The 24,976-nt window shown below is 42.8% G+C and overlaps 1 protein-coding gene across 3 annotated transcripts in view; it reads left to right on the plus strand.

Moving 5' to 3' along the window:
• Positions 1-24,976, plus strand: part of furina (furin (paired basic amino acid cleaving enzyme) a) — a 76,003-nt gene that overhangs the window by 46,458 nt on the left and 4,569 nt on the right. For all 3 annotated transcript variants that reach the window (XM_084011406.1, XM_084011407.1, XM_084011408.1), the window contains exons 4-15: positions 1,197-1,292; positions 3,503-3,631; positions 3,853-3,929; positions 11,141-11,229; positions 14,842-15,014; positions 16,170-16,382; positions 18,127-18,227; positions 18,941-19,044; positions 19,259-19,376; positions 22,216-22,395; positions 22,491-22,615; positions 23,982-24,104. In XM_084011406.1, the coding sequence (XP_083867532.1) occupies positions 1,197-1,292; positions 3,503-3,631; positions 3,853-3,929; positions 11,141-11,229; positions 14,842-15,014; positions 16,170-16,382; positions 18,127-18,227; positions 18,941-19,044; positions 19,259-19,376; positions 22,216-22,395; positions 22,491-22,615; positions 23,982-24,104 (1,528 nt within the window). The remainder of the gene's footprint in view (positions 1-1,196; positions 1,293-3,502; positions 3,632-3,852; positions 3,930-11,140; positions 11,230-14,841; positions 15,015-16,169; positions 16,383-18,126; positions 18,228-18,940; positions 19,045-19,258; positions 19,377-22,215; positions 22,396-22,490; positions 22,616-23,981; positions 24,105-24,976) is intronic.

Consider the following 24,976-nt stretch of genomic DNA (forward strand, 5'->3'; position numbering starts at 1 on the left):
TGAGTTATCTTCTCATTGTGTGTCTGCAAGAGGTTAGTAGAAGAAAATGCATTTCTTTTTTTTTAAATGTAGTAGATAAGAGTTCTTCCAAAAGCAAGTCCTCAGGCTGACAATGTACAGCACAAAGCAAATGGTAACTGTGCCGCTTCCTTTAGACATATTCTTAATGTTTTTTCCTAACATACACAGTAAGGATGGTCCAGTTTATCTCCCACTTCCACATTTGTTGTCACAGTCGTTTGTGTTTGTCAGCAAGTTCTTTGACTTATAGTGTCAGGGCCCCATAATGGTGTTGCTACCTAAGTGCGCATGTTCACTGAAAGAAAAAAACCCAATGTGTCACCCAGTTTTGTGTGTAAAGTGCCACGACTGCAAACCCTCCCCTTGGGAGGACGAACCCTCGTGGAAACATCTCCACTTAGACTGATTGAGCTTCTCCCCAGTTAAGGTGGCGGATATGAACACGACGCCACACACAACCCTCTCTGCTCCCGGACGTGAAATTATTCCATTATGACATTATATTCTGGTCGAGTTCAATTGGCATCGTTTCAGTGTAGCAGCTAATGTGACCTTCATTCCTCCTCTTCTTTTTTTACTGTTGTGTCTCTGGTGATCTGGAGAAACGAGAGAGAGAGAGGGAGAGAGAGATAGGCGTGCTGTGATTCGGTTGTCCTTCACATCAGGCTCTCCGTCATTGCGGCAGACAGTTCTCTGTCTTCCTTCTCTGACACATTCTCTTCTGTTCTCATGCAGCCGGGCATCCTTGCTGTTCAGCGAGCATAAGAGGATTTTCACTGTATGCATTCTGCCTCTGTCAACACTTTCTGCAGGAGCTCGCACATCATGAAAGCCGGCTGCAGACTGTTCTTTTGTCAGACTTGTATGTGTGTGTTACTAGCCATAAATACACATAATGTATCGCATCCCGCTTTTACGCTGATCCAGATGTTTTAATGAGTCCCGGGTTGCTCTGGAGTTCATCAGCGGGCCTCGTTAGTGAGGAGTCTAATCTCTGTCGTCATGCTGAGAATTTGGACCGCTATTAATTTATGTGACATGACTGAGTGTCTCTTTTTCCAGCTGTTGTGGCTGGAATGTGTTTCTCTGCTGAGCATCGCCAAACCGTTTTGTTCCTATTGCTAAATTAATTCCACTAATAAATCGTACTGTATTTTTGTGTTCTCCTTGTCTAGGTGTCCTGGGCCGAGCAACAAGTGTCGAAACGGAGGAAAAAGAGGGATGTCTTTGTGGAGCCGTTGGACCCCAAGTTCAGAGAACAGTGGTACCTGGTGAGTACGGGCGCCGCCAAACAGGAAACAGACTCTTTGTGTGCGTCCGTGGACCATAATTCATCGCTGCACACTGTTTGAGCTTCTTATCCACCCAAAGTCAACACACGTAATTAAATTTGGGGCTCTGATGTTTCCCCCGAGTCAAAAGACAAGCTCGTATGGATCCAATATCCCGCCTTGGTGTGAAACGTGATTCATAAGTCTGAGTGACGACTGAGGGATTCTGCTTGATTGATGGCATTCGTGAATTCAGAGTGCCTTTTGAATTCTGAATTGCCTGAATTTATATTAGTCCATACAGCCACAAAGAGAGAAAGTGGAGGTAAAGACGAGGCTGATTCACCTTGAATTGCTCTTGTTCTCAGTAGATTGATTTTTCCGTTTGACTTGAAGAATGTCACTGATACGGCGGCCGGTTAAAAGCAGCAGCAACAAACCCCCGAGATTTTCTGTTCGGCTCCACTCCTCCTTCAATTACTGTGAGGGTGCTTCAGGCGGGAGAAAATTTCACCAGTTGTTCAAAAATGTCTGTGCTTTAACAGAAGCAGATTGAGTTCCCCAGTGTGTTGGAGTAGTTAGTGGAGACTTGAAAGGCAAATGGATAGATAAGAGGCTGCTGGCTGCTCGTATTGATGATGGAATAAACTAGATGGAATGGATTCTTAGCATTTCACTGATGTTCAAATCTCCCTGTCATACATATGGATATGGAAACGTTTTGTGCACAATTTAATTTAAGTAGCCTTTTTGGCCTGCAGCCAATCATTTCATTATTGATTAATATGACATTTATTTTCATCATTAATTAGTTAATTTCTAAAATGTTGGGTAAAATAATTCCCATTGCAATGTACCAGAACCCTAATTGATTTTTGTCCAACCGACATCAACATAAATGAGACCAAAGACAGCAAATCCTCTCATTTGAGAAGCTGCAACCTGCAAATGTCGGGACTTTTTGTTCGAAAAATGACTGAAATGATTCAGATAACAGAATATTTGCTAATTAATTGAACTAATTGTTAAATCAGCTAAAGGTCTGGCATCTTAATTGGTACAAAAATAAATGACAAATGTTCTATGAAAGGGAACTGAGCTCCATTAAGCCTGTTCAGTTTGTATTAATCAAGATGACGCTGTTTATTCTGGACAAGTAATATATTTTCCAGGTATCTACAGAAATCTTTCGGCTTACATTCTGTGTGCCTTTTTAAACAATGAGTTGTGGAAATGCAAAAGTTTTCAGGTTGCAGGAAATCCGTCCGTGCCTCATTAAAACTGAACCTGGCCGGTCAGAGGAGCGTGTGGTTGGTGGACAGATGCTACTGGTCCACATCTGCTGTTACACTGGATACTTCATATTTCTGATATTCATCCTAATGATGAGACATGATAAATCAAGTCAAGTCTAACAGCAGAGATTTAAGCAGTGCTTCTCAGAGGTTCAAAATGTCAGCGTGCAGAAGGAGTGCTGACATCAAGGGAGAAAGGGACTCTCTCGATGAGCAATATTCAAAATGAAACCTTGCACTCGCGTCACACAGATTTATTATACACTCAGTGTGTCGGCCTCAGAAGGCATTTTCCCAATTTGAATCAGCATTGCAGATCATAACGTTCAGCAGGTATAATTGATTGTCTTCTTGGTGGTTTATGCGTCAATGACATTACAAGGCTGGAGAGCAAACCATCTGCTTTCTGATCGCCGGCACATACAACAGTCTGAAAGCTAAGAGGAACATGTGGCCGTGGTCCATCATGCATTATACACTATAAAAAGAAGAGCTTTGAACATGATGAAAGACAGACATGGCTTTTGACTGAAGGTCAAGATGAATGTCAAAAGCATATCAAAAAGCATACGGAATGATGACTGTGCTGTGATCCAGCTCACCGGTGCTTTGCTTGCTATTAATAATGAATGCAATAAATGCAAGCAACACATTGATGTTTTCAGAGGAAAGATACTCTTTATAAGCTTGCAATCCTGCCGTACCCTCATTGAGAAACATTAGCTTTTCACTAACAAAGAATCAATGTCTTTGTGGATGCTTCGTTAAAAGACCACTTTTCATCAAAATGTCTTCAATGACGTTGTTTTTTCTAGTAAGCCCTTCCAGATTCGGCTAAAACACGTTCTTGTCAGCATTCAGGTGTCTCGCAGATAATTAGATTCCATCTAAGTTATTTGCTTTCTCCATCCCCAGTACAACAGCAACCACCGTGACTTGAATGCCAAATCTGCGTGGCAGTTGGGCTACACAGGCAAGGGGGTGGTGGTGTCCATCCTGGATGATGGAATAGAGAAGAACCATCCGGACTTGATGCAGAACTATGTGAGTATTAATCCTGAATGAGCTGAAAAATGCTGTTTTCCAAGAAAAGATCAGATTAAAGATAGCGTCTCCTTTGCCAAAGCTCCGCAGCTGATAGATTCCAAGAATAATTTTGTGCAGACAGGTTTTGTTGATTTTAATTTTGCTGATTTTTGAATGCTCAAATATACCAAACTGACTTGTGCAGCTGAATAACAGCTCATCTACGTCTCTTTATTTAGGACCCTGAAGCCAGTTACGATGTGAATGATGGCGACCCAGATCCCCAGCCTCGATACACACAGCTCAATGACAACAGGTAGAGATCTACACATGCATCACAATTAGATTTCTACCTTTTCTCTCTTCGTGGCTTGCCCTGGAACTACCCATCTGGCTTTCCTCGATGCGGCCGTGAGATGTCAGGATGAAAATGCACGTGTTCATTAATTTTGCCCTCTCACTGATGGCTGACAGCTGACACATAAACAGGCTTACGACTAGCAACATTTATGGCAACAAAGCAAACTAAAGGCCATAGCCTGTGGGCTTTGTCCTAGAGATTTCGATTTTCTGCCTTTTTTAGTGGATTTTACTTTCCAAAACTGGGCAATTATTAATATGAATCCTGCTCCTAACTCAGGTTTTGTGAATTTGCTTTGGCCCACCACTGGGGATATGTCTATATCCTGGATAAGCAGAGTAAATCTACACTCGGATTAAGGTAGTATGTGAAGAAAACTGCTTTATTGCGGTGGCCTCTGCAGATGGCATTAGGAGTTGTTTACCACAACAGTGAAGTCTTGCCGGAATGGATTGAATTAAGTTCATCAGCATTAATGAAACTGAGCAAATCTCTTGGCTCTGGAGGGCCCTCGCTTGTCCTCCTTCATTCCAACCGCCTGCCTCCGTCTGAATTTAATTCCTCATTCGCTGTAATCTGCTGTTTGTGGGCCACTGGCCTGAGAGGCTTTTTTATCCCGAGGCTCACCATGATTACTGGTGATAGACAGGGAAGATTATAGTTAGGCAGGGATGGAAATCAAACGTCCCCAACAGAGACAGGGGCCAAGAGTTGGCACCATGGATATTAGGAGGGATACAGTGAGAGCTACTGTAACCATGCCAGTGCTGTATCAACTCCTTAAAGGCTTTGTGGAATGTGTAAGAGGTGGAGGCATGTAATTATTCTCATACTCAAAATAGAAAATACTACTTTGGGGCAGACAAACTGTGGAACGACACACACGCACACACAATTATCTGTACAAGTTTTGATAAACGTGGAGACAAGTGCAAACCACATGCTGTCACTTTCTAATTCAGTGTTAATTGCGTGCCAGAGCCTCAAACCGCTTTCTCCACCATTATCGACGAAACCCTAAATGGTGGCATATCTTGTGGAAGAATGTGGGAGAACATCCCTCCAGCTCCACAGATCTCAAATCTGTGCCAAGGCACGCTTAAGCTCTTCTGGTGGCACGTAATGGCCCAGAGCCCAGCTGAGACGCATACTATTGATGTTTCCTTCATTTTGGCTGCACCTCTTCGCAGCCCTTGCTCACCTCAGCCCTTATCTATCGCCACCAAGCTCGCCCCATCTTCCTCGTGGCAGGACCAAATGAGACGGAGCGTATCTGTATGTGTGTGTGTTTGTGCTGGTTTCTCTTACTTTACATCGGGTTGCTGCAGATGCATGTGTAAATAACCTGTGGGGGCAAGCTTGAAACGCGTGAGGCTGTAAAGGCTGTGTCTGTTCCCTGCAGAAAGCCCCCCTCTGTTCACCTCCATAAGGCCGTCTTTCTTCCAGCAGACGGGAGGCAGTGAGGATGGCTCGGTAGCAATGTGGCCATTCACCCTCATGTTTGTCGAACACGGCATGTGATCTAGATGTATCCAAATGTGCATTTTCTGGGCTAAGCCTGACTAAACTGGCGTCTGGAGTCTTTTTTTATTATTTGTTTTAGTAATACTCGATTTATTGCCCCCTGATTTTAGATTAAGGTTAGCTCTCGGTATAAACTACATCAGTCAGAATCACATTATTCAACATGTGCAATAAACATGCAGATTTGTTCTTCATTATGATGCATAGGAGAAAAAAAAATAGGTAAACGTCCTTTGCAAGACAAGGGGGCAGTACGGACTGACTACACATGTAAATTCAAAATATTTAAGGCACATTGATGGATGGTGGGACCAATTTAAGAGGGCTCCAAATGAATTTTTAACTGACCCTACATTAATCTTTCTCTAGACATTTTCTTCATATACCTCTCTTTACCGTGATCTCTAAACACCTCCAGACGGTTTTGTCCTGAAGGCATGCTCATTAGTCGCCTTGCAGAACCATTAACAGACTTAAGAATGAGCTGAGCAAAACAGTTGTTCAGATTTACCTTTGAGGTTCAGTGCAGCCAAGAGACTAATGAACAGCTAACGCTCCATCCACGGCCTCCAGAGCCTCAATGATTTTTTAAAAAGTAATTAAGCTAATGCAAGGGAGAAGCACCAAGTGACTGAAATGTGTTGCGTGCCAGACTCTGGGGGGGGGGAAGTAGGTGAAGATTGAAAAACATCAAGTACTGTATCTCACAGTATGTCACGCAGTGTCAGACTTTGTATACATAATAATTATGCTTTGCTCTCCGTTTAGTCTATGGTGGAGTATTCCTTTCATCTCAGCATGTTGAGGATTCTCCGTTTATACATTTCCCAAGGTTTTTTCAATAAAACAACTAAATGATGTATATCTTGAATGTCTTCCTGCAAGCCTTTTGATGTATTGTTGATGATTTATTTTCTTTATTTTCGTGTCATGTGCCCAACCCTCATGGGTTTAAAAGACACCAAAGATACAGCTGCAGTGCTCAACTATTTCATTCCACTGCAAAACTACCACTTCTTTTACTGCTCGGCCTTCAACAAAATATTTTGCCCTTTCTCCCGAGCTCGGCGACTAGAATCTGCTAGGAAAATAAAGATTGCCTTCCTGAAGCGTAATACATTTTTCATAGTAATCCGGCCAAAGGAAATCAACATAAATGGAGGTCATTTCACAAAAAAGTACGTCCCTTATGTCCAGACAGGTCGGTAAAACAAGAAGTTAACCACATTCTGAGTTCCACCCAGCTCACACTATAAAGTCTGTCCTCCTCTGGAGGGGCAATAAAGACGCTGGACTCTGCGGCTAATGGTAATGTTCCTGAGAAGCCTGTGGTCATGGGGATCTAAATGTGTAATATGAATATTGGATGGGCTGACATAATATAAACGTAGTATTTCAATAATTGTGCACTCTTTTTGTTTTTGTCTTTTTGTGTCCTTTTATTCATCTCGTTAAGACACTAATGTGTCATAAACAGCAGGAGCTAAATTTAGAATTTATCATATGTGGCTCCATAGAGGAGTGCTGTTTACACAAGAAGCATAAATGGCATATCTTTACATAATAACAGCTGCTTATGTGATATTTTCTTTTTTCCTAATGCCCTTTGGTCCAGAGCAGGTGTGTACTAATACTTCTCCCATATTTGTGCCACATACTAAGTCCCAGTGTGGATACATCTGTGTGAGCGCATGTCTCTACAGCAAGCTTCCAGAGAGGGCTGGTTTATGTTCTGCACAATGATAATGGATCGGCCAGCTGTGAGTATGAATACTCATCGTGTTGTTGCCTTGGGCCTGCAGCCGACCGCTCTAACCTGCGTTAGTCTCTGCACCTACTATCTGCCACTGGGCTTGTTCTCACCGGAATCGGGACAAGACTTTACTGAAGTTGTTCTTTGTTCACTTCAACCTGCTATCATCACCGTTATGTACGACGACAATGTCTCCAAGCGCTGTTTTTGAAGTTTGCTCAAGACGGTTTCTTTTTCCAAGAAAAAGTTGGTCTTTTTGAGGACGATTATTGAAGTGTTTTCAACAAAAAGCATGTCGTTCACGCTGTAAGTGCTGTTGTAAACGTCTTTAGATGCAAGCCGATGCTGTAAGCCTGCAGGTATGCATGCACCTCTTTAAATGGATAGTTCCCATTATGTTGGTAATGAGGTTGGCACCCACACTAATTGACTTCTGCTTCATCGAGTTTGGTTTTGGTCTGTTGGAAGTCTGAATTAGACTTTTGGGGTTTTCATTGTATGTCAGCGTGTTATGTCTAGACAAGGACGGTGTGATCGTGCTTGTGATAAATTGAACGTTTTTTTACATTTTTACAGGGATATTTTATTCATGTAATAATTGCATTTGTAAATACATAACTCTTCATAATAATATCTAAAGGGGGTTTACAAAAAACTAGCCAAACTACATCCAACAAAAAGAAAATGTATTGAAGAAACTACTTGGCAACTTTTTTGTCCAGCTTATCCCAAGATGATCAGGTCCATGGCAAGGAATCAAAATCAAAACCCTTTTACAGAAATCAATCTTAGTGTCATGCCGCCACCCAATATAAAGGGCAGATGAGGTTGCTTGGCACTAGACATCTTTAAAAAGGGATGTTGAAGAAGCAGGTCTTTAAGCAAAAAAAGAGAGAGGAGTGCAAAAAAAAAAAAAGGTTTACTGAATAAATGAAACTTAATTAAATTAAAGAGAAAAAAGTGACAAATGGAAAAAACTGCAGTCTCACAGCTAAACTGGCAACTCCTCGGTCTTCTTACTCTTGTGAACTGAACTGCCTTTTGCCTCCTCAGTCTCACCTATCTGGAACATACCACCTGCCCAGGTAAGAATAGGGTGAGCTGAAAAGAGCTGGTATCCAAATCCAGATTATTTAGCAAACAAACACCAAAATGTGAGTCATTTTCCGCAGAACTCTCTCACCTGTCCCCCTACATCATAACAGCAGCTGGTAATTCCCTGCTGAGAGGACATAATAGAAAATGTTGATTGCTGATCCATCACAACATCCCAGGCAATAGAAATCGATATCCATAGAAGAAGCTTGTGTGATCGATACGGTCCAATCGTTAAGGTATCAAATACACCAAAACACACTCCACATGGTAACTGTTGGGGCACAGGGCCATATCTGACTTCTTGACAGTTGGTGAGTGGTACCCGGTATTAGAAGGTACCTCTGTTGTCTAGTCACTGAAGTGGGAGACTCCTCCAGTGTGTCAGGGAATAAATTGGCTAGATATTACAGCCGTGATCGTTAGACTGTGTTAACAATTCTGTACTTGTAGTGACAGCTCATTATCTCTGCAGACGATGTCTGGGAGTGGATTCACTGTAGCACTTCATGTAAATATCTGTCACCTTTTTAGTCTCCACCCGAAACCCCCAGGCCCGGAGGTGGAGTCCAGCCTTTGGTTTCACGTGATTTCAGGCGTGTGAGTTCAGCAGATCAGTGGAAACGTGTACATAGAGACGAATTGAAGACATTCAGTCATTGCCCTTGTTGTCAGAAGAGTGGTTGCAGCCTCAGGCATCTCATCGTGACTGATGAGCCAGATGAACTCACACAGTCAACGCTTCTAATTAGCTACGGTGTCATTTTGCATTTGGGGATTTGACTGTTGAAATCTTCACTATGGCTGCCATTTGTAATGGTAACAATCAAGAATATCCAAATTAAATGAAGCATTATGGCTGTGTGTTATGTAGTTACTGGCATGACCTTTATAACAATGTGTTGCTGGACTGCCTTCAAGTGGTTTCCGATCCGAAAAGCTAATTAGCTTAATTGGTTACCGATGTTTGGTTGAACAAAATCAATTAGTCGATGGACAATGATATTGGATGTTAACGGGGCTGTGATAAATGCATGTAGATCCCACTTTAGCTACTTATTTCTGGTGGTCTGTTCTTTATACTGTGGGCATTTCCCCATAATTAGATTTAAAATATTGCAATTTATTACTTTTCTTACTATATCACAATATATTGAGTACACAGAACCATGTGAATGTGTTTTTGTGTTGTTGAAAGGATTGAGCTGGAGCAGTAAAAGGATATGTTGTCGCTCCCAGGAAAAATCACTCCCAAAAGCCTGATTATGCAAGGAGTTCTTGCATAATCAGATTCAGAAACCGAGAGCTTCACCGCCATAAGAGCATTCGTATGCTGTGAACCAGTCTACCATGTAAGTGACTGTAATGAATGTGTCAAAGGAAGATTTTGAAAAAGGCTCCACTACTCACTGCAGGTAAATGCCTGTGCATGCCTGGCATCCCTTCGCAGACACCTGAGCTGCTCCTTATCACCAGCTGCATCACAAACACGAACGCTGTAGGACATCCGACTCCCAAAGTCAACAGGCCACAGCTTCCAGGAATGTCGAGATAACGGAAAATTGCCCAACGTGTGCGTGTGTGTGTGTGTGTGTGTGTGTGTGCTCTTGTGTCTATAAAGACTTCTTTATTATCATGCAGCTCTGGCCCTCTGACTCCAGCTGATGTCCTGTGACAGGTTAGAAACGTGGTGTCAGTGTTGCCCGTGACATTGATATTAACCTCCGGCCTCTCGGCTCATCAGCGTGTTCTTGAGGGGCGAGCCGATGAATTCCAATTCTCTAACCTTCTGTCATTATACCCGTGCCTTTAATGGAAGTAAGTCATATAGATATGTGTCACGGCCTCTTTGAACTCTGACCTCTCTATTGTGGTTTGATTGCACTTCACTTTGGGTGATTAATGAGTCCTCTAATATTTAGTCAGAACTCTTGACGGCAGGTTTGGCAGGCCACCTTCAGATTCCATGTGCATATCCTGACGGCAGTCAAGCCTCTTGTGTCGGGGGAGGATGTCTGCTGCTCATGTGGTGTTTGGATTCTTGTGTTTTGGGTTTGGCTGGATACCCGGAGGGCCTTACTGGAAGCCTGCTGGAGTAGATAGTTTCCTCAGTAGTGAATGTTCACAGTTTTTGTTGTTTCCTGATGTGGCTCAGCGCCGCCCAGGCTCCAGTGTTCCTGCCTGGGAATGGCTGCACTCCAGTGGGGGTTCGGCCACAGTTTGAAAGGCATTAAGACTGTGCATCCATCTGGCAGACCAGGGCAATGCACCTGACTGGAATGTGATGATCAACTCCTCTCTACCTGCTTGTTGGATGTGTGCACTGCGGTGGCCTGGAGCGGGGTCTAACTACAGAGGCTCAGGCTTAATGAAAGACCCATTGTGGACATTTCAAATCTAATTCACAATTTCCTCCCGTGTGTGACAGTGTTATGCCCTCTTCTTTCCGTTCTCCCTTGCGTTGATTCAGGCCTGTAGGCAAACCAAGGTGGATGCTGGAAGGCCATAGACCGTGTACATAGGTCTCCACTCATTGGCTGAATGTTTTCTTTTAGACAAATGGGGATTCAGATTTATTTAAAGGAGGCAAAGCCAAGAACGTGTCTCCTTGTGTTTATTTTGTCTTGGCCTACAATTCCGCCTCGGAGCAGGAGGGAGCACATTCTCCTAAAAGCAACCGTTGTTACACTACCTGTCTGTTTATATATACAGTACAATGCTGTGTCATTGGGTGAATGATGAGGATAAGTAGTTTCCTTAACCTCGCATATCACTTTTTCATCTCCCCCTCCAGGCATGGAACCCGATGTGCAGGAGAAGTGGCAGCAGTAGCCAACAATGGGATCTGTGGAGTCGGTGTGGCCTACAATGCCAAGATTGGAGGTACAGTCAAATAAACGAAACAAAAGAAAGTGTGATGGATCTGGTCTCAAACCTTAGTTCCATCTCTGTTTTCTTCTCCGACTGCCAGAATAGTTAAAATACTTGTTCCGCAGCGCCAGTGTTATTTTCAGTCCATTTCCCCGGCACAGCATGCCACTGCATCTCTCTGAGAATCACACCACAGATGTGATGTGCATTGCCAATTCACTCTAACTTTATTGGTTTTGCATGGAGCGACGGTATTGAAAAAGCAGTGGTGTGCACTTTCTGAAATGATATGGTGCTCTAGCTCTTTGGGAATCTGTGTTAAATGAATGTCAAATCTATTACTCTAGCTTTAATGCAAGTTTGACAAAAATGGCTAAGGATATAACTTGCTTGTAATGTTCCCGGATCTATTGTCAATGTTGCAGAAAAAACATTATACATCCATCAATATACAGGACGATATAATATCAAGCTTCACATGCTTGATACGTGTTACCTCTCTCTCTCTCTAGCTCCTCATCTTCTCTCATTGTTGTACTCTAATCTACAGAAGGTTAACCAGCAACAATTTAAATACATTATGAACCATTTTAACATCTTCTGGAGATTTTTGTTTATGAATAGTTCCGAGTTTTGGACAAAACGAGGATTTTGAATCACATAGGCCTCTGGAAAATGCTAATTATGATGTACGTTTTATTTTTAAATCGTTAACCTGCTGTAGGTTGCCGTTGTCGACCCCAGTTTGTAACATTCAGGATCACCAGTATGGCAGCAAACCACCTAAAAGAAAGGCCCATGTAAAAAAAAAAAAAACCTCAATATCAGTTTAATGTATAGGTCTGTACTTCTATACTACTTAAACCTTTACTGCGGTGCAACAATGAATGTCACTATTAATGGAAAAGATGCTAATTAAAAGATTAAACCAACAGACAGTGCCAGAAACACACACAGACAGTAAAAGCTGCTCATTTATAATAAGATGCAAAATATGTGACAGTGGGAAAATGTTGTGAAATATTAATTTGTTTGTTCTCAAGATGACTTTGCACCCTGATGGATTGTTTTTGTTCTGCCTACAGAGAAACACTCTGTAATTTCTGTTCCCATTCTTTAAAAGAAGAAGAAAAAAAAAAAAGTTGATTTGTATATTTATGCCATTGTAAACAGCTTTTTGTATTATTCCATGATAATTTGTTTTGGCTTTTCCTCTCACTATGATTCTATAGTGCAAGCCAGTTCAAGTAAAAGTCGCATCACTAGTACTTACTTATACAATCACCTCTCATCTTATCTCAATGCCTACTTCTAGCTCGCCAGGTTTGAACCTCGCCAGAATAGTGCCATAACTATTCATGATCTTCAGATGGGACGTGGGAATCTACCACATGGCCTCAGCTTTAATATCATAAAACGTGTGTGTGATGGCGTAGGTGGAGCAGGAGGCGGCACGGTGTTGTGAAAACACACAAAACGGAAAAAACTAAATAGGATTCACTTTGAAAACATGCTTCCAAACATTTAAAATCTTAGTTTTAATGTCTTGATATGTGACAGTAGTCTAATCTCATAATTATCAGGTGTAAATATGGTTCAGGTGTGACATTTTCCCTCTATACAAGTTGCAGTGATATACTTAGAAAAATCACTTAACATTCAACCGACACATACGTGCAGCTTGTGCAGGTCCTACCAACAGCTACACAAACAGAAATCTGCAGAACACAGGAAACAAATACCCAAATTGTCATGTTAAATCCAACGCAGCAGGGCTCATTCAAATTATTCATTTTAGTTGGCAGGGAAATATATAGGGCAGGCAGAGTGCAGAGGGAGCCATGCAGAAGCGTCTGTGACTCCTCTGCTCACCAGATAACTTGGCTACTTGACCCCATGCCACCTGCCATACTGCAGCTCATTATTCAGCCACTGTGAAATACCTCCAGTCATTTCAAACACGTATCGGCTGGCTTCTAATATGGAGGCAAAACGTGCCAGGAAGAGCGCTATCGTTTACATTTCTGTACTGGCAGTTGCTCAAGGTTTGTCATTTAAAAAATGTACTTGAGCTTTTCTATGTTCCGAGAGTTAATATGCAGAAACACAAAAAGTTTTTGGGAGAGACGGGACTCGAGCGGATGGCATAGCCGTCTTGCAGAAGTGCAGGCTGCCATGTGACCGTTTGATGCTTTTGGAGGACATCAAAGAGCCACTGCTCGGTTACTTTAACCCATATAGAGCAGCATGGAATAACCTGCACTGCACCAAAGAGGAAATGAGTTTGTTTTTCACTGCTGTCTGAGTGGAGGAACTTTAGGACGAGCACCTCCCTCTCTGTGTGTACGTTTATGTTGCATCTCTTCATTAATGGACACTGATCTCGAACTTTGTTGTTCACTTCTGTTGAAATAAGAGAGAGTCTGATTTACACTCAGGCACTTCCACCAATTTCATCCAAACACCTAGAGGAAGGCGACTAATGTCGACTTTCATCTTTTTATGTTGATTTTCTGTCTCCGACGTGCTGCACACTTGAGGAAGCAGCTCGCCCACAAAACTCATTCCATTTCTGTTTTATTTTTTTTTGGAGGGGGGGTGTGTTCAAACTAGCTCAAGCGTCAAGCAAATCAATAGAGATCGCACTAATTTCCATGGTGTGTCCGTCAGAACATCACAGTGGATGCACAAATAGTGAACACCGGCTGCAGCGCATCGCTGTGAGCTAAACGGATACTTTTTGCAGAAAAGCATGTAAATATGCAGATGAAACAATGCTACAGCCGCTTTGCCGTGTCCCTACACATGTCAGACCTTGCTGAGCACACAGTCAGGTACGCCTACAGACCTGCAACACAATGACTGCAGACTGGTGGTTCAGTGGAACAGTGTTTCCCAGGCAGGTAGTGTGCTTGGGTCTTGAGGTGTTGGAGCATTTAATCACAATTAAAATATTGCTGCTAACTTCATACTTTCTGCCTCAACAACACTCTGTAACGTTAGGCGTACATGTCAGACATCGGCTGAACGGAGATGATGTGCAGGTGGTGGTGGGAGTCTGGCAGCTAGTTGGAAGAAGACAAACCCATACTATCCCCAAACAGAGGCAGGGATAATACCTTCCTGTCCTGTAACTTTATTCCCACCACTAGTAGTCACCATCTCTCTGAGCTCAGCTGCCGTTCCTCCATTAGAGACTGACCTCTGGTGGCGTCTGCTGTGCACTACAATACATCACTTCAGTGTCAAAGAGTGTCATGAACGTCGTACCTTCAGGGTCCAGTAATACCACGCAAGCTATGAGCAGAGTTCTCCTGCAGCGTTGTTGCCGTCATCGTTTACAAAAGATCAAAATCGATGTAGCAGATTCAGAGATATCCAAAACCTACATTACCCAAACTTGACTTGACAAACAGTTCAGCACCCAAATCCGTGTGGCGTGTGTAGCTTCGAGCTGCTAGCCAATGACTTAACATTACTTTGCTTCTATGTTTATTAGGTATTCAATTTCATATTCATTTAATTTTTCCTCAAAATAGCATGCATGTCCGTTTGTACTAAGAAAACTGTGTTTTGTCACCTGGTGTGTGTCTTTGTGTGTGTGTGATGTGAACGTGGATGCAGGTGTTCGGATGCTGGATGGCGAGGTGACCGACATGGTGGAGGCCCAGTCCCTCAGTCTGAATCCCCAACACATCGACATCTACAGCGCCAGCTGGGGCCCGGAGGACGACGGCAAAACCGTGGATGGACCTGCCAAACTGGCCAAAGAAGCCTTTCTGCGTGGCGTTACAGAGGTGTGTGTTTGGGAATGTGTTTTTATTTGTGAGACGGACATTATTTACTGCCTGTGTTTGGCTTCCATTCAGCAGGCAGTAATTGAACTGTTCAAGCATGACGGAACACAAGCGGGAAGAACAAAGCCATTTTTGACCCTGACAATTATCAATGAGCAGAATGTCCTCTAAAAGCAACGAGGGAGGCAAGTCTAGGGAAATGAATAGAAGCAGCACTGACAAAAAAAATGAAGTATGAAAAGTTTTTCTTTGAATATTCATTGTTAGTTGAAGGGTGCTTCATAAACTGCCAGCTCATCTTTTTTTTATTTTTATCTCTCAGTCCTTTCAGTCAGCCAGCATGTGGTTTCTTCATGTGTGAATTAAGTGTTTAAAAGAAGAAGAAGAAGAAGAACTTTTCTTTTACTTCCAACCAAACAGCGACTGGAGCTCCGAATGACTTTACAAGCATTTCTAATCAAAGGCTTTCAAACAGAGATTTTTTAAGAGGGTAATCTTGAAAACTGGATTGTTAGCATTTACCAACATGGTGTTATGTTAACTACAAAGAGACCACGCCGAACCAGTCCTGTTGTTGATGGCAGCGAGGTTTTAATATATATATATATATAAAACATAAAACAGATCAATAAGCATACGGCTCCACACTGGTCCTAGTCATAGAGCTGGGGGATTGAAAGCCTGCAGCGCTGATTGGAAGCGCTGACACTGACTACTAAGATAATTGCCACGGTGACGGTGCTGTCAGACGGCGGGGTGGGTGTATCAGGATTTCATCGACGCAGAGAGAGATGGTTCCACTCAATACAATGAAGCAGCTCTTAGATGAGAATGATTGCACTTGAAAGGCTTGAGGGATTGAATGATGTATCACAATGAGCTGTTGTCATACAGTACAGTTTTTGTATTGCATTGCGGTCATGCGATGTATAGCTCTTTTTAATTTACCGAGTGACCCCGGCATGCTCTGTTTTAATGGGCCCTTCTCAGAAATGGGAACAAATCTGCCCTCCTATAATTGGGATTGCTATTAAATATTGAATGAGATTTAGTTCTTTTCTGGTTAGTGTGGTCCAAAGCATCAGTGAATGAGGATGAAAGGCTCCGTGGTTGTTGGTTTTTCCTGTTTGTCTGACTGTACTATACATTCTCCAGGGTCGCAGTGGTTTGGGCTCCATCTTTGTGTGGGCTTCTGGCAACGGAGGGAGGGAGAAGGACAGCTGTAACTGCGACGGCTACACCAACAGCATCTACACCCTGTCCATCAGCAGCTCCACGCAGAACGGCAACGTCCCCTGGTACAGCGAGGCGTGTTCATCCACCCTCGCCACCACCTACAGCTCAGGGAACCTCAATGAGAAACAGATCGTGAGTTGTTCCCTCATCCTCTTCATCTTTGTGTCCTTCACCTTAACTGAGCGTCTTCTTCCCCATCTATAGTAAAACATACATATATATATTTATTTCCAAGGTGAGGCTTCTTTATAGCTGCTGACGTATATGACAAACGCACATCCAGGCTGTATCTTTAAGCTCTAACAAACCATTCTCTTCCTCCTGTAACATTTACAAAGCCTGCACCATCCACATCCATGTTTCCTTGCTTCCAGTCTGCAGCTTTCCTGCTATTTAATGATTTAATAACGAACTCATGCATAATACGAATATAACAGGAATAGTTGTATCTGTTTAGCTGCATTTTCAATGTTTCTAAACTCATCCTCAACATTTACATTTTGTGCATACATTAGCAGGTATCTTACCTATAGAGCAACCTACCAATTATTCTCATGATAAACTGATTAGTTTGCTCTTTAAATAGTCAGAAAATGTCTTGTTTTAACCGACTAACTATCCAGCATCCAAAGATGCAGCTTGCTATCACAAAAACCGAGTATTTACATTTGAGCAGCTGGAACAACATTATTTTTAGGAATTATTTAATTAGCCGTTCAGTGGACTTAGTAATCAGCTCCATACATACAGCACACGCCGCTTTATTCTGAACCTGCTGTCTGAACAACAGCATGACTTCTTCATTTCCTCTTCTTCTCCATTCATTCAGCCTCGGAGCATTTTAAATGATTACCAATAGTAAACGGCTGAAACTCCGTCCAGCAATCTGTTGCTGCTTAATATTCTCATCACAAACACAAAATCCAAACACGCTCAGCCTCTCTGTTTCTAGCACACCAGCGTCCAGCAGCCAGGCCAGCGAGACGGACGGCTTATGACATCTCCATGACATGTGGCTGCTCCCGTAATGCCTCAGTGCTGAACTCGTTTAATTGTGCTGCCACTCATGAATCCAGGAATGGAGTAGAAACGAGATGGCGGCACCTCTGGGGTTATGAAGGAGCGAATATCTTAATGTCTGTTTAGGGTTGTTATTTCCTCCTCCCTTCTATCACCCTTCTCTTTAATTTAAAGGAAGTGGAATATATAATAGCTCCTGATGGATAATTGGAGTATTGAAGTTAGTTCTGCCAGTGCATTTCTAAAAGATCCCTTTCTGGAGGCTCTGCGTTGGCTCGCACAGAAGGTTTTTGATTCCAACAGCTTTTCTTTTTTTATCCGTCTCATCCAATGACACAGATTGACCTCCCCTGTAGGATTACACCATGAGGGACTGAGGGCTTTTTTGGAAGCACTGATTTGTAACCTTTATCCTTCCTGAGATCGTTTTTTGCTGAGTAGAAACATGCTGATTCAGCACCGCCTTGCTTTGTATTCATGGAGCTGCAGAAATGGACTCCTGGGAGCTGCCCAGTACAACCACAGCCCTCTGCTGTGGGTCATCAGTGTAGTTGTTGAGGGAGGGAAAGCATAAAGTTATACGTTCCCTGCTGTGATTTTCCAGCTGGTGCAGGAAACCCTGCTGAGGGCTTTTTGCTCTTAAGATACCACTTCTTTTGCTCACTTAAAGGAGGCAACTACCAATTAATCAGGTGTTAGGAATTTAAATGTGAATTTATTTTTAAATGTGAAGGCAGGAGAGCGGCTCAGGTAAAAGTTTACCATGGAATGGATTTATAAACCTGAATTGTTGTGCGAGCATGTTTTTTTTTGTCGGAGCTGCCTGTTTCAGCTTTACCACGTTCTCCTTCCGTAGGTGACTACAGACCTCAAATCAAAATGCACAGACTCCCACACAGGCACCTCGGCCTCTGCCCCGCTGGCTGCTGGGATCATCGCTCTTGCCCTTGAGGCCAAGTAAGTGCTTATCGCCAGATTTCTGCTATTCAGTCTCATTCTAACCTTCCTCCTCGGCATATTTTGAATCCAATATAAAAAGAAAAGTGTCAAAAATATAATTTGTGCAGAACCCATGCTGTGAATATTCCAGAGAAAGATTGCTAATTATCAGAACATGCCAAGGCATTCACATATTCAGAAAGCCAAAGAAGTTTGAATTTATGTCACACTTTTATCAGTTTTAAGTTTTCTAACTGCAAATTGGTCATTTAGTGGCAACAGGTAAAACTTTTTTTGGCACATTGAAGACTCTACTGTTCAATCAGGCTAGACCAGTGCTTGTAAATGCAGCGATTTTGCTCTATTATCCCATTTAATGAATGACTTCTGAACCCCTCTGCCTGACAGACCTTTACAATGCATTCTAATCCAGTCACGCAGCACTAATGCAGGAACATGCATGGACGTCGGAACAGTCCTGAAAAAGAGTAATTAGTGTCACGGCGAAGCGACTCGAGGAAGATTGCAAAGAGAAATAATTGCATTAGGAACGGCTTTGATGAGTTACTCAATGATATGTGAGATATGAGACTAAATCTAGCACACAAATTAAATGATGAGACGTTGAACCCAATCTTCTGTCCATTCAAACCTGCGTGACGACATCTGTATGTGACTGTGTGTGTGTGTGTGTGTGTGTCTTTGTGTGTGCTTGCATAAACACATTTCAGTAAAAATCTGACCTGGAGGGACATGCAACATCTGGTTGTACGAACTTCTCACCCGGCCCACCTGCTCACCAACGACTGGAGAACTAATGGGGTTGGGCGCAAAGGTAAAGCTCTCCCTCGTCCCTCTGCAGCTTCCTGATGCCCCCGAGGCTCATTAACATGTTATGCATCCAGTAAAGTTGGGAAAGTTGGATCTAGAGATGCCCTGGAATTAGTTGTGTGAAAGCTTAAAAGGAGATGCACACTGTCGGAGAGGATGCTGCTCTCTGCAGGCCAACGTTCATGTCTGTTTCCTCTTTCCTCTCCTCGTCTCTGCAGTCAGCCATTCATATGGATACGGTCTACTTGACGCCAGTGCAATCGTAGCGCTGGCAGAAACCTGGACCAGTGTTAGGCCGCAGAGAAAATGTGTTGTCTCCATGGTCTGTGAGCCAAGGTTAGTACACAACTGCACACACACACACATACAGCTCATTGAATATATCTCACCACCCTGATTACAAGTGTCTTTGCACTCAGCGGTCACTAGTTCAAACTAATTAGAAGTAACAACAAGTCATTTGTTCAAATCCATTTGAATGCAACCCACACAGCCTCGGCCGAAATAACAGTTTAGGATAATTTATTGAGGCAGTTACGTTTTACGCTCACATTTTTTACTCTGCAGCACCTTTGCCCACAACGATTTCATCTATGTGTCGAAACCAGTTCAATACTTCTTAGAAGTTTTGTGTCAGGAGTCTGTTCAACACGTCGAACTGGTGTTCTGCATGTAGAGATGGAGAGAAGCTGATTTCACTGCTTCAGATGTACTTTAGGAACAGCGATTTACTCGGCATGTCGAGTACTATTCAGTATCTAGAAACGGCTGTCCTCTGTGGCCCTTGAGGAAGCTTTTTACACAAAATGATGTATTACTCTGACTGTCTTAAAATCCTCAACTTTATGGACGTGTAATACTAAATCACTGGAAGACGCCTTTTACCAGAAAAGTACCTCACCACCTGGCATTTCTGTTGATTCCTGTTGAAATAGCAGCGATAAGTAACCTTAAATCACAAACGTATGATAAAAGGGATGAATGAGATGACCAAAATACTTCAATACTGATTTAAAAAATAGTAACAAATGTACCATAACAAGACATAGAGGAACAGACGGACAATAAATCCACAGTTGTTGCATACATTGTTTTGAGTCACAGCGCCATTACACCGGTCTCTAACAGAAAGCAGGTGCAGAGATGTATAACGGAGCTGTCAGGCGTTGCTGCAGTGATACGCTGTGTCTTCATCTGCAGCTCGGCTCCGGGCGCCCGCTAAAACGCTGTGTCGGCACCACAGCCAGAGAGAGGGAGCATTTAAAAGAGGAATAATAATTTGGCAATTCAAGTGTTGCTTTCACTGTTACGACTCCATATTTCTCCTCAGACATTTTAGTCCTCCCTTTTGCTGTTGTCACAGTCTGAACGCAGCCTGACGTCTCCTCTTCATTATGCACTCCATGTCACTTCCCCTCGCTGGGTTCGAGGTTTCTCTGTCTTTTACTGCGGCTCAGAGCAGATGGTCGGAGCGTCTGGGAGCAGCAGTCAAGGCAGGTTATTCAATTTACACTTTAGGTGTTTAGCTGGCTCACTTATCCGGAGAGACTGGGAGTAAGTCGGCGGTAGGGGTTCAGTGTCTTTCTCGCTGTCAATTATATCCAGTGATTCAATCCCACACAATCACGACAGTGTGATCAAGGAGGACATTTTTCAGCTACGTCATCGAGACCATAATTAACATTCCTTTTTGCCATAAACTTGTTCTGGTTTGATGGATTTCTTTGAGTTTTTAGGTTGGTGTTATTGTGGGTTTAAAAAGATGTGTTCATGGATTTCAGAGTGGCAGATCAATAATTTGTATTGTATGGGTTAACCTATGTTTCCATTCTGAAAACTAGAGTTTGCCTTGAAGCATAAGTCTTTGCAAGAAGGCTGCTGTAAACCTGTGTCGAACCAAATAACTGAGCATGCAGGCACCGTTATATCAGAGAGATTTCTTGTCTCTGGTTTCGACGTCAACGTGACAGACACCCAGATGTTTGTTCATTTAACGAACCTAATGCAACTTACCGCCAGGATGTAACCATAACCATTATGTATTACTGCAAACTGGAGTGTGACATGAGTTGAAAGCCCCGACAAAGCTTTTTAAAATGTGATTTATGATTTGGAAACACTTGGAAGCGTGCTAATCACCAAACGGATGGCAATTCCTCAAGAGAATGCCTCATGATTCATCCTTGATGCTTATAAAAAGCTTTATAAATACTGTTTTTAAAAGAAAAGTACGTCTCCAGGATTTTGTGTGCTGGAAACACATTTTAGAAGAAAATATAATTTAAGAAAGGAATTTGAATATGTGATTGGTAGATTAAAATGAGATGTTTCCAAATCCATTGGATCCGATCTCCTGTGAGCCTCTAAATGCCAGGGGTTATAAAACAAAGTGAAGCAGAAGATAATTAGCAATAAAATAATAATGTGCAAGTGTGGTCTTTTGGCTAGTTGTGTTTTGGTGATGTGGAACATCGTTTTGTTTACAGTCACCACATAAAAACAGCCACACTTGTTCCAGTTTGTGCAGCAGCGATACATGAAGCTCCTCCCGGACCTTAAATCACCCACGGCTGTGCCGCTGTGGGCAAATGGCAACAATCAATCAACTTCAGCAGCCATTTGTATTCATTTCCATTTCATTCTATCATGTTTTTTTTTTTTTTTTCTTTTTTCAACTCTACTTTGAAACAAAAAAAATGCATATAGCAATAATCTGAATGTGGAAATGACAAAGTGCTGCATTGCTTCATATTTTCATCGCAGTCATAATGTCATAACTTCTACTGTTGAATAGAGCTCTAAATGAACCTTTGGACTATTCCCATGTGAGGCTGCTATAAAGGCCAAAGGCGTTTGTGTTGTCCTATAATGCATGATATTTAGTGATCAGACGCCTTGTGTCACTAAAACCCGGAGCCTTCCTCTTCATGGTTGTGGATGCATGTAAAAGAGGTGGTGCTTCTTTCCTCAGAAGACAGTAGCGCTAAGACCTTAATCCTGTTCAAGGCCACGAACTCTTCCCCCTCTGCAGGCTCTCACGCTGGCTGGGAGCCAGATGTCACACTCGGTAACAGTGGAGTCTAGATCATCAGCCTCAAAACCAGTATTGAAGCCAATATTGATTCAAGCCGAACACAAACGGCCGTCTTCATGCGTCGTTTCTTCTGTTCGACAGGAACATCGGCAGCCATTTGTCCATCAACATGAGTGTGGACGCCTGCATCGGGACAGACACCCACGTGACCTCGTTAGAGCACGTCCAGGCCCGGCTCACCCTGTCCTACAACCGCAGGGGGAACCTGGCCATCCACCTCATTAGTCCCGCCGGCACGCGCTCCACTCTGCTCCACCCCAGGTACCAAAACACGAGTATGCAAACGCTCAGACAAATACATCTCACGTCGGGAAGCACAGCCTGTTTACACTTCCGGCTTGTGGTTTCCCCTGCAGGCCTCATGACTACTCGTCGGAGGGTTTTAACGACTGGGCTTTCATGACCACCCACTCCTGGGATGAAGAGCCAACCGGGGCGTGGACGCTGGAGATTGAGAACGTGGCTGGGGCCAGTGACTATGGTAAGGCATCGTTGAGGGAAGGGTTCAAGATATGAACATTTTGGTGGATTTTCCTACATGTTTGTGTGTTCATATAGAGTTTAAAGCTGGTCTGAAATACATTAAATTTAAAACGCTATTGAACAAAGAAAAGCAGTAAATCCTCACGTTTGAGAAGCTGGAGCCAAGAAACAAATTACAAAAATAATAATAGAAAAATTAGTTGTAAGCATGCTAAATTAATTGCAATGTAATGTTGAAATATTGAAAAATATCATCTGGGTAATTATTGGAAGCAAATGCATTAAATCGGCTAATCTTTTGATTTCAGCAGTAATTTAGAGTGACTTTCTATACATGCATATACATACACATATTAACCATGAACTAGTTTCTTATTATTGTTATTAAGTGGTTTACAACAACTCTCTAACTCACGATCAATAAGCAGTGATTAGGAAACGATTGATGGAAAACTCTCACAGTAGTTAATAGTAGTTGCAGAATATGATCATGCAGAATATAGTGATTTAAAATGGCTTAAAAACAGCCAATATGCTACTAATATGCATGCTAATGAGAAACTAGTTCATGGTTAATATGTGTTCCCATTTTCCTTTTGGCATGTTGTGCCTTTATTTGACAGTATTGACACCAGAGAGGCAACGAGGGGTTAAAGGTGGGCTTTGCAGTCACATGGTGCAGTATGTGTCCTAACCACTAGGCCACCAGGAGGCATTGGACGGCCTGACATGAGTGTTATTTAACATTAATCCGTTGAGTCTGGAGTTCAGCTCACCAGTTAAGGATTTAGTGCCACGAGATTAGAGTTCAAGTAGCTCCCGTGTCCAAAGAGTCTTTGTTCTCTTCATGGACTCCGAGCGGCTCCGCACTAATCGGTTTGCTTCTAGCGGGGAGCGTGATGATGATAAAGCAGTGGATGCTTCAGCCTCTCTGTTGGCGTTGGCATTATTCCTCCAGCAATCGTCTGCATCTACATCATCCACCCACAACATGAGCATTCAGAAGCCAAGAAAACCAGAGCAAAGCCAATCTAAATGAACGTGTCACACCTCCCTCCTCATCAAGAAGTCATTTACTAAAGTGGAACCTCTCACAAAGTCCCCACACTTGAATGATTCTTTGGAGATTTGCGCTTTATTACACTCATATCAGCCACGGAATGAAATCATGCCGTCTTTAAATTGCGACTCATTTCGAGGAGTCATCTTCTGTCACTTAATGCAGAAAATCTAGAAGTGTACAATGAGAAGAGGATACATTTATGAACTGCACACTAGGGCCGGCTGGAGCCGTCCTGTTTTTGACAGGCCTACTTTGTCTCTAGGTTCATTTCAGGGTTTATCTCTTCCATCTCTCCACTCAGGCACTCTGACCCAGTTCATCCTGGTACTCTATGGCACCGGCTCAGCATCTTCCAGCTCCTCTGACAAGCCTCAGCCCGGCAATAACATCTGTAAGACCTTGGACCTGAGGCAGATCTGCATCGGTGAGTCTCATGTCTCCATGGTTCACAGCTGACAGGGGAGTGTAAATACTCATCATAGAGATGTGCCATGTTATGTGTGAGGTGTGCAGGATGAAATGTTACCCCACGTGTCCTCAGCTGCCTCCGTTTGCATGACTTGTCTCGACGTCAGCTGTGGATAGACTTATTTGAAAGTCACCAAATGGTTCCATTCAAACATCCATTAATTTAATTTAAATTGATCATCTAACTTCTGATGTGATGAAATAAAGTTTTAGTGCAGGTCCCTTTTTAATAACCTCGTCTAAATGTAATGGTGCCCATTCTGTTGTCTCCTAATTAAATTCAGCAACACACCATGAGTCCACCTACCTGTGGCAGTGACAGTCTGCCCCCTACAGGCTGCAAAACGCTACTTGCACACAGACACACCAGATCATTTACAGTCATTATCAGAGGGTGAACCAAACATTTTTTATTATTATCATGTTATGATTTTCATGCATCATGGAGTAAACAACATTCTCTGACTTTAACAAGTTGACTGCAGTAAATTAGATTTCCCCCTTCCAGTTGGCCCGCGCTGCTGTTTCCAGCTCCATTATCCCCAGCAGCCAGTCTGGTAATTGCCATTATAGGCAATGGTGTGCATCTGGACCCGCTGCATATGGAAACGACTCTGTTGACTTAAACATGCTGCTGTCAGCATACACATTGAAAAACAAAACCTTTCCCGTCTTCCAGGATACCAGACAACCGACGGGTGAATGATTTCAGAAATGTCAGACACACCGCGCTGTACCGTGTTCACTGAGACATGAGTCTTCTTCTCTGTGTTTTATTTTGGTAGTCTGACTCATTTGAAGAGGTAAATGCTGTGCACAGCTTTGAGT

Source organism: Eutrigla gurnardus, assembly GCF_963514095.1.
Source record: "Eutrigla gurnardus genome assembly, chromosome: 1".
In the NCBI taxonomy this organism is placed as follows: Eukaryota; Metazoa; Chordata; class Actinopteri; order Perciformes; family Triglidae; genus Eutrigla; species Eutrigla gurnardus.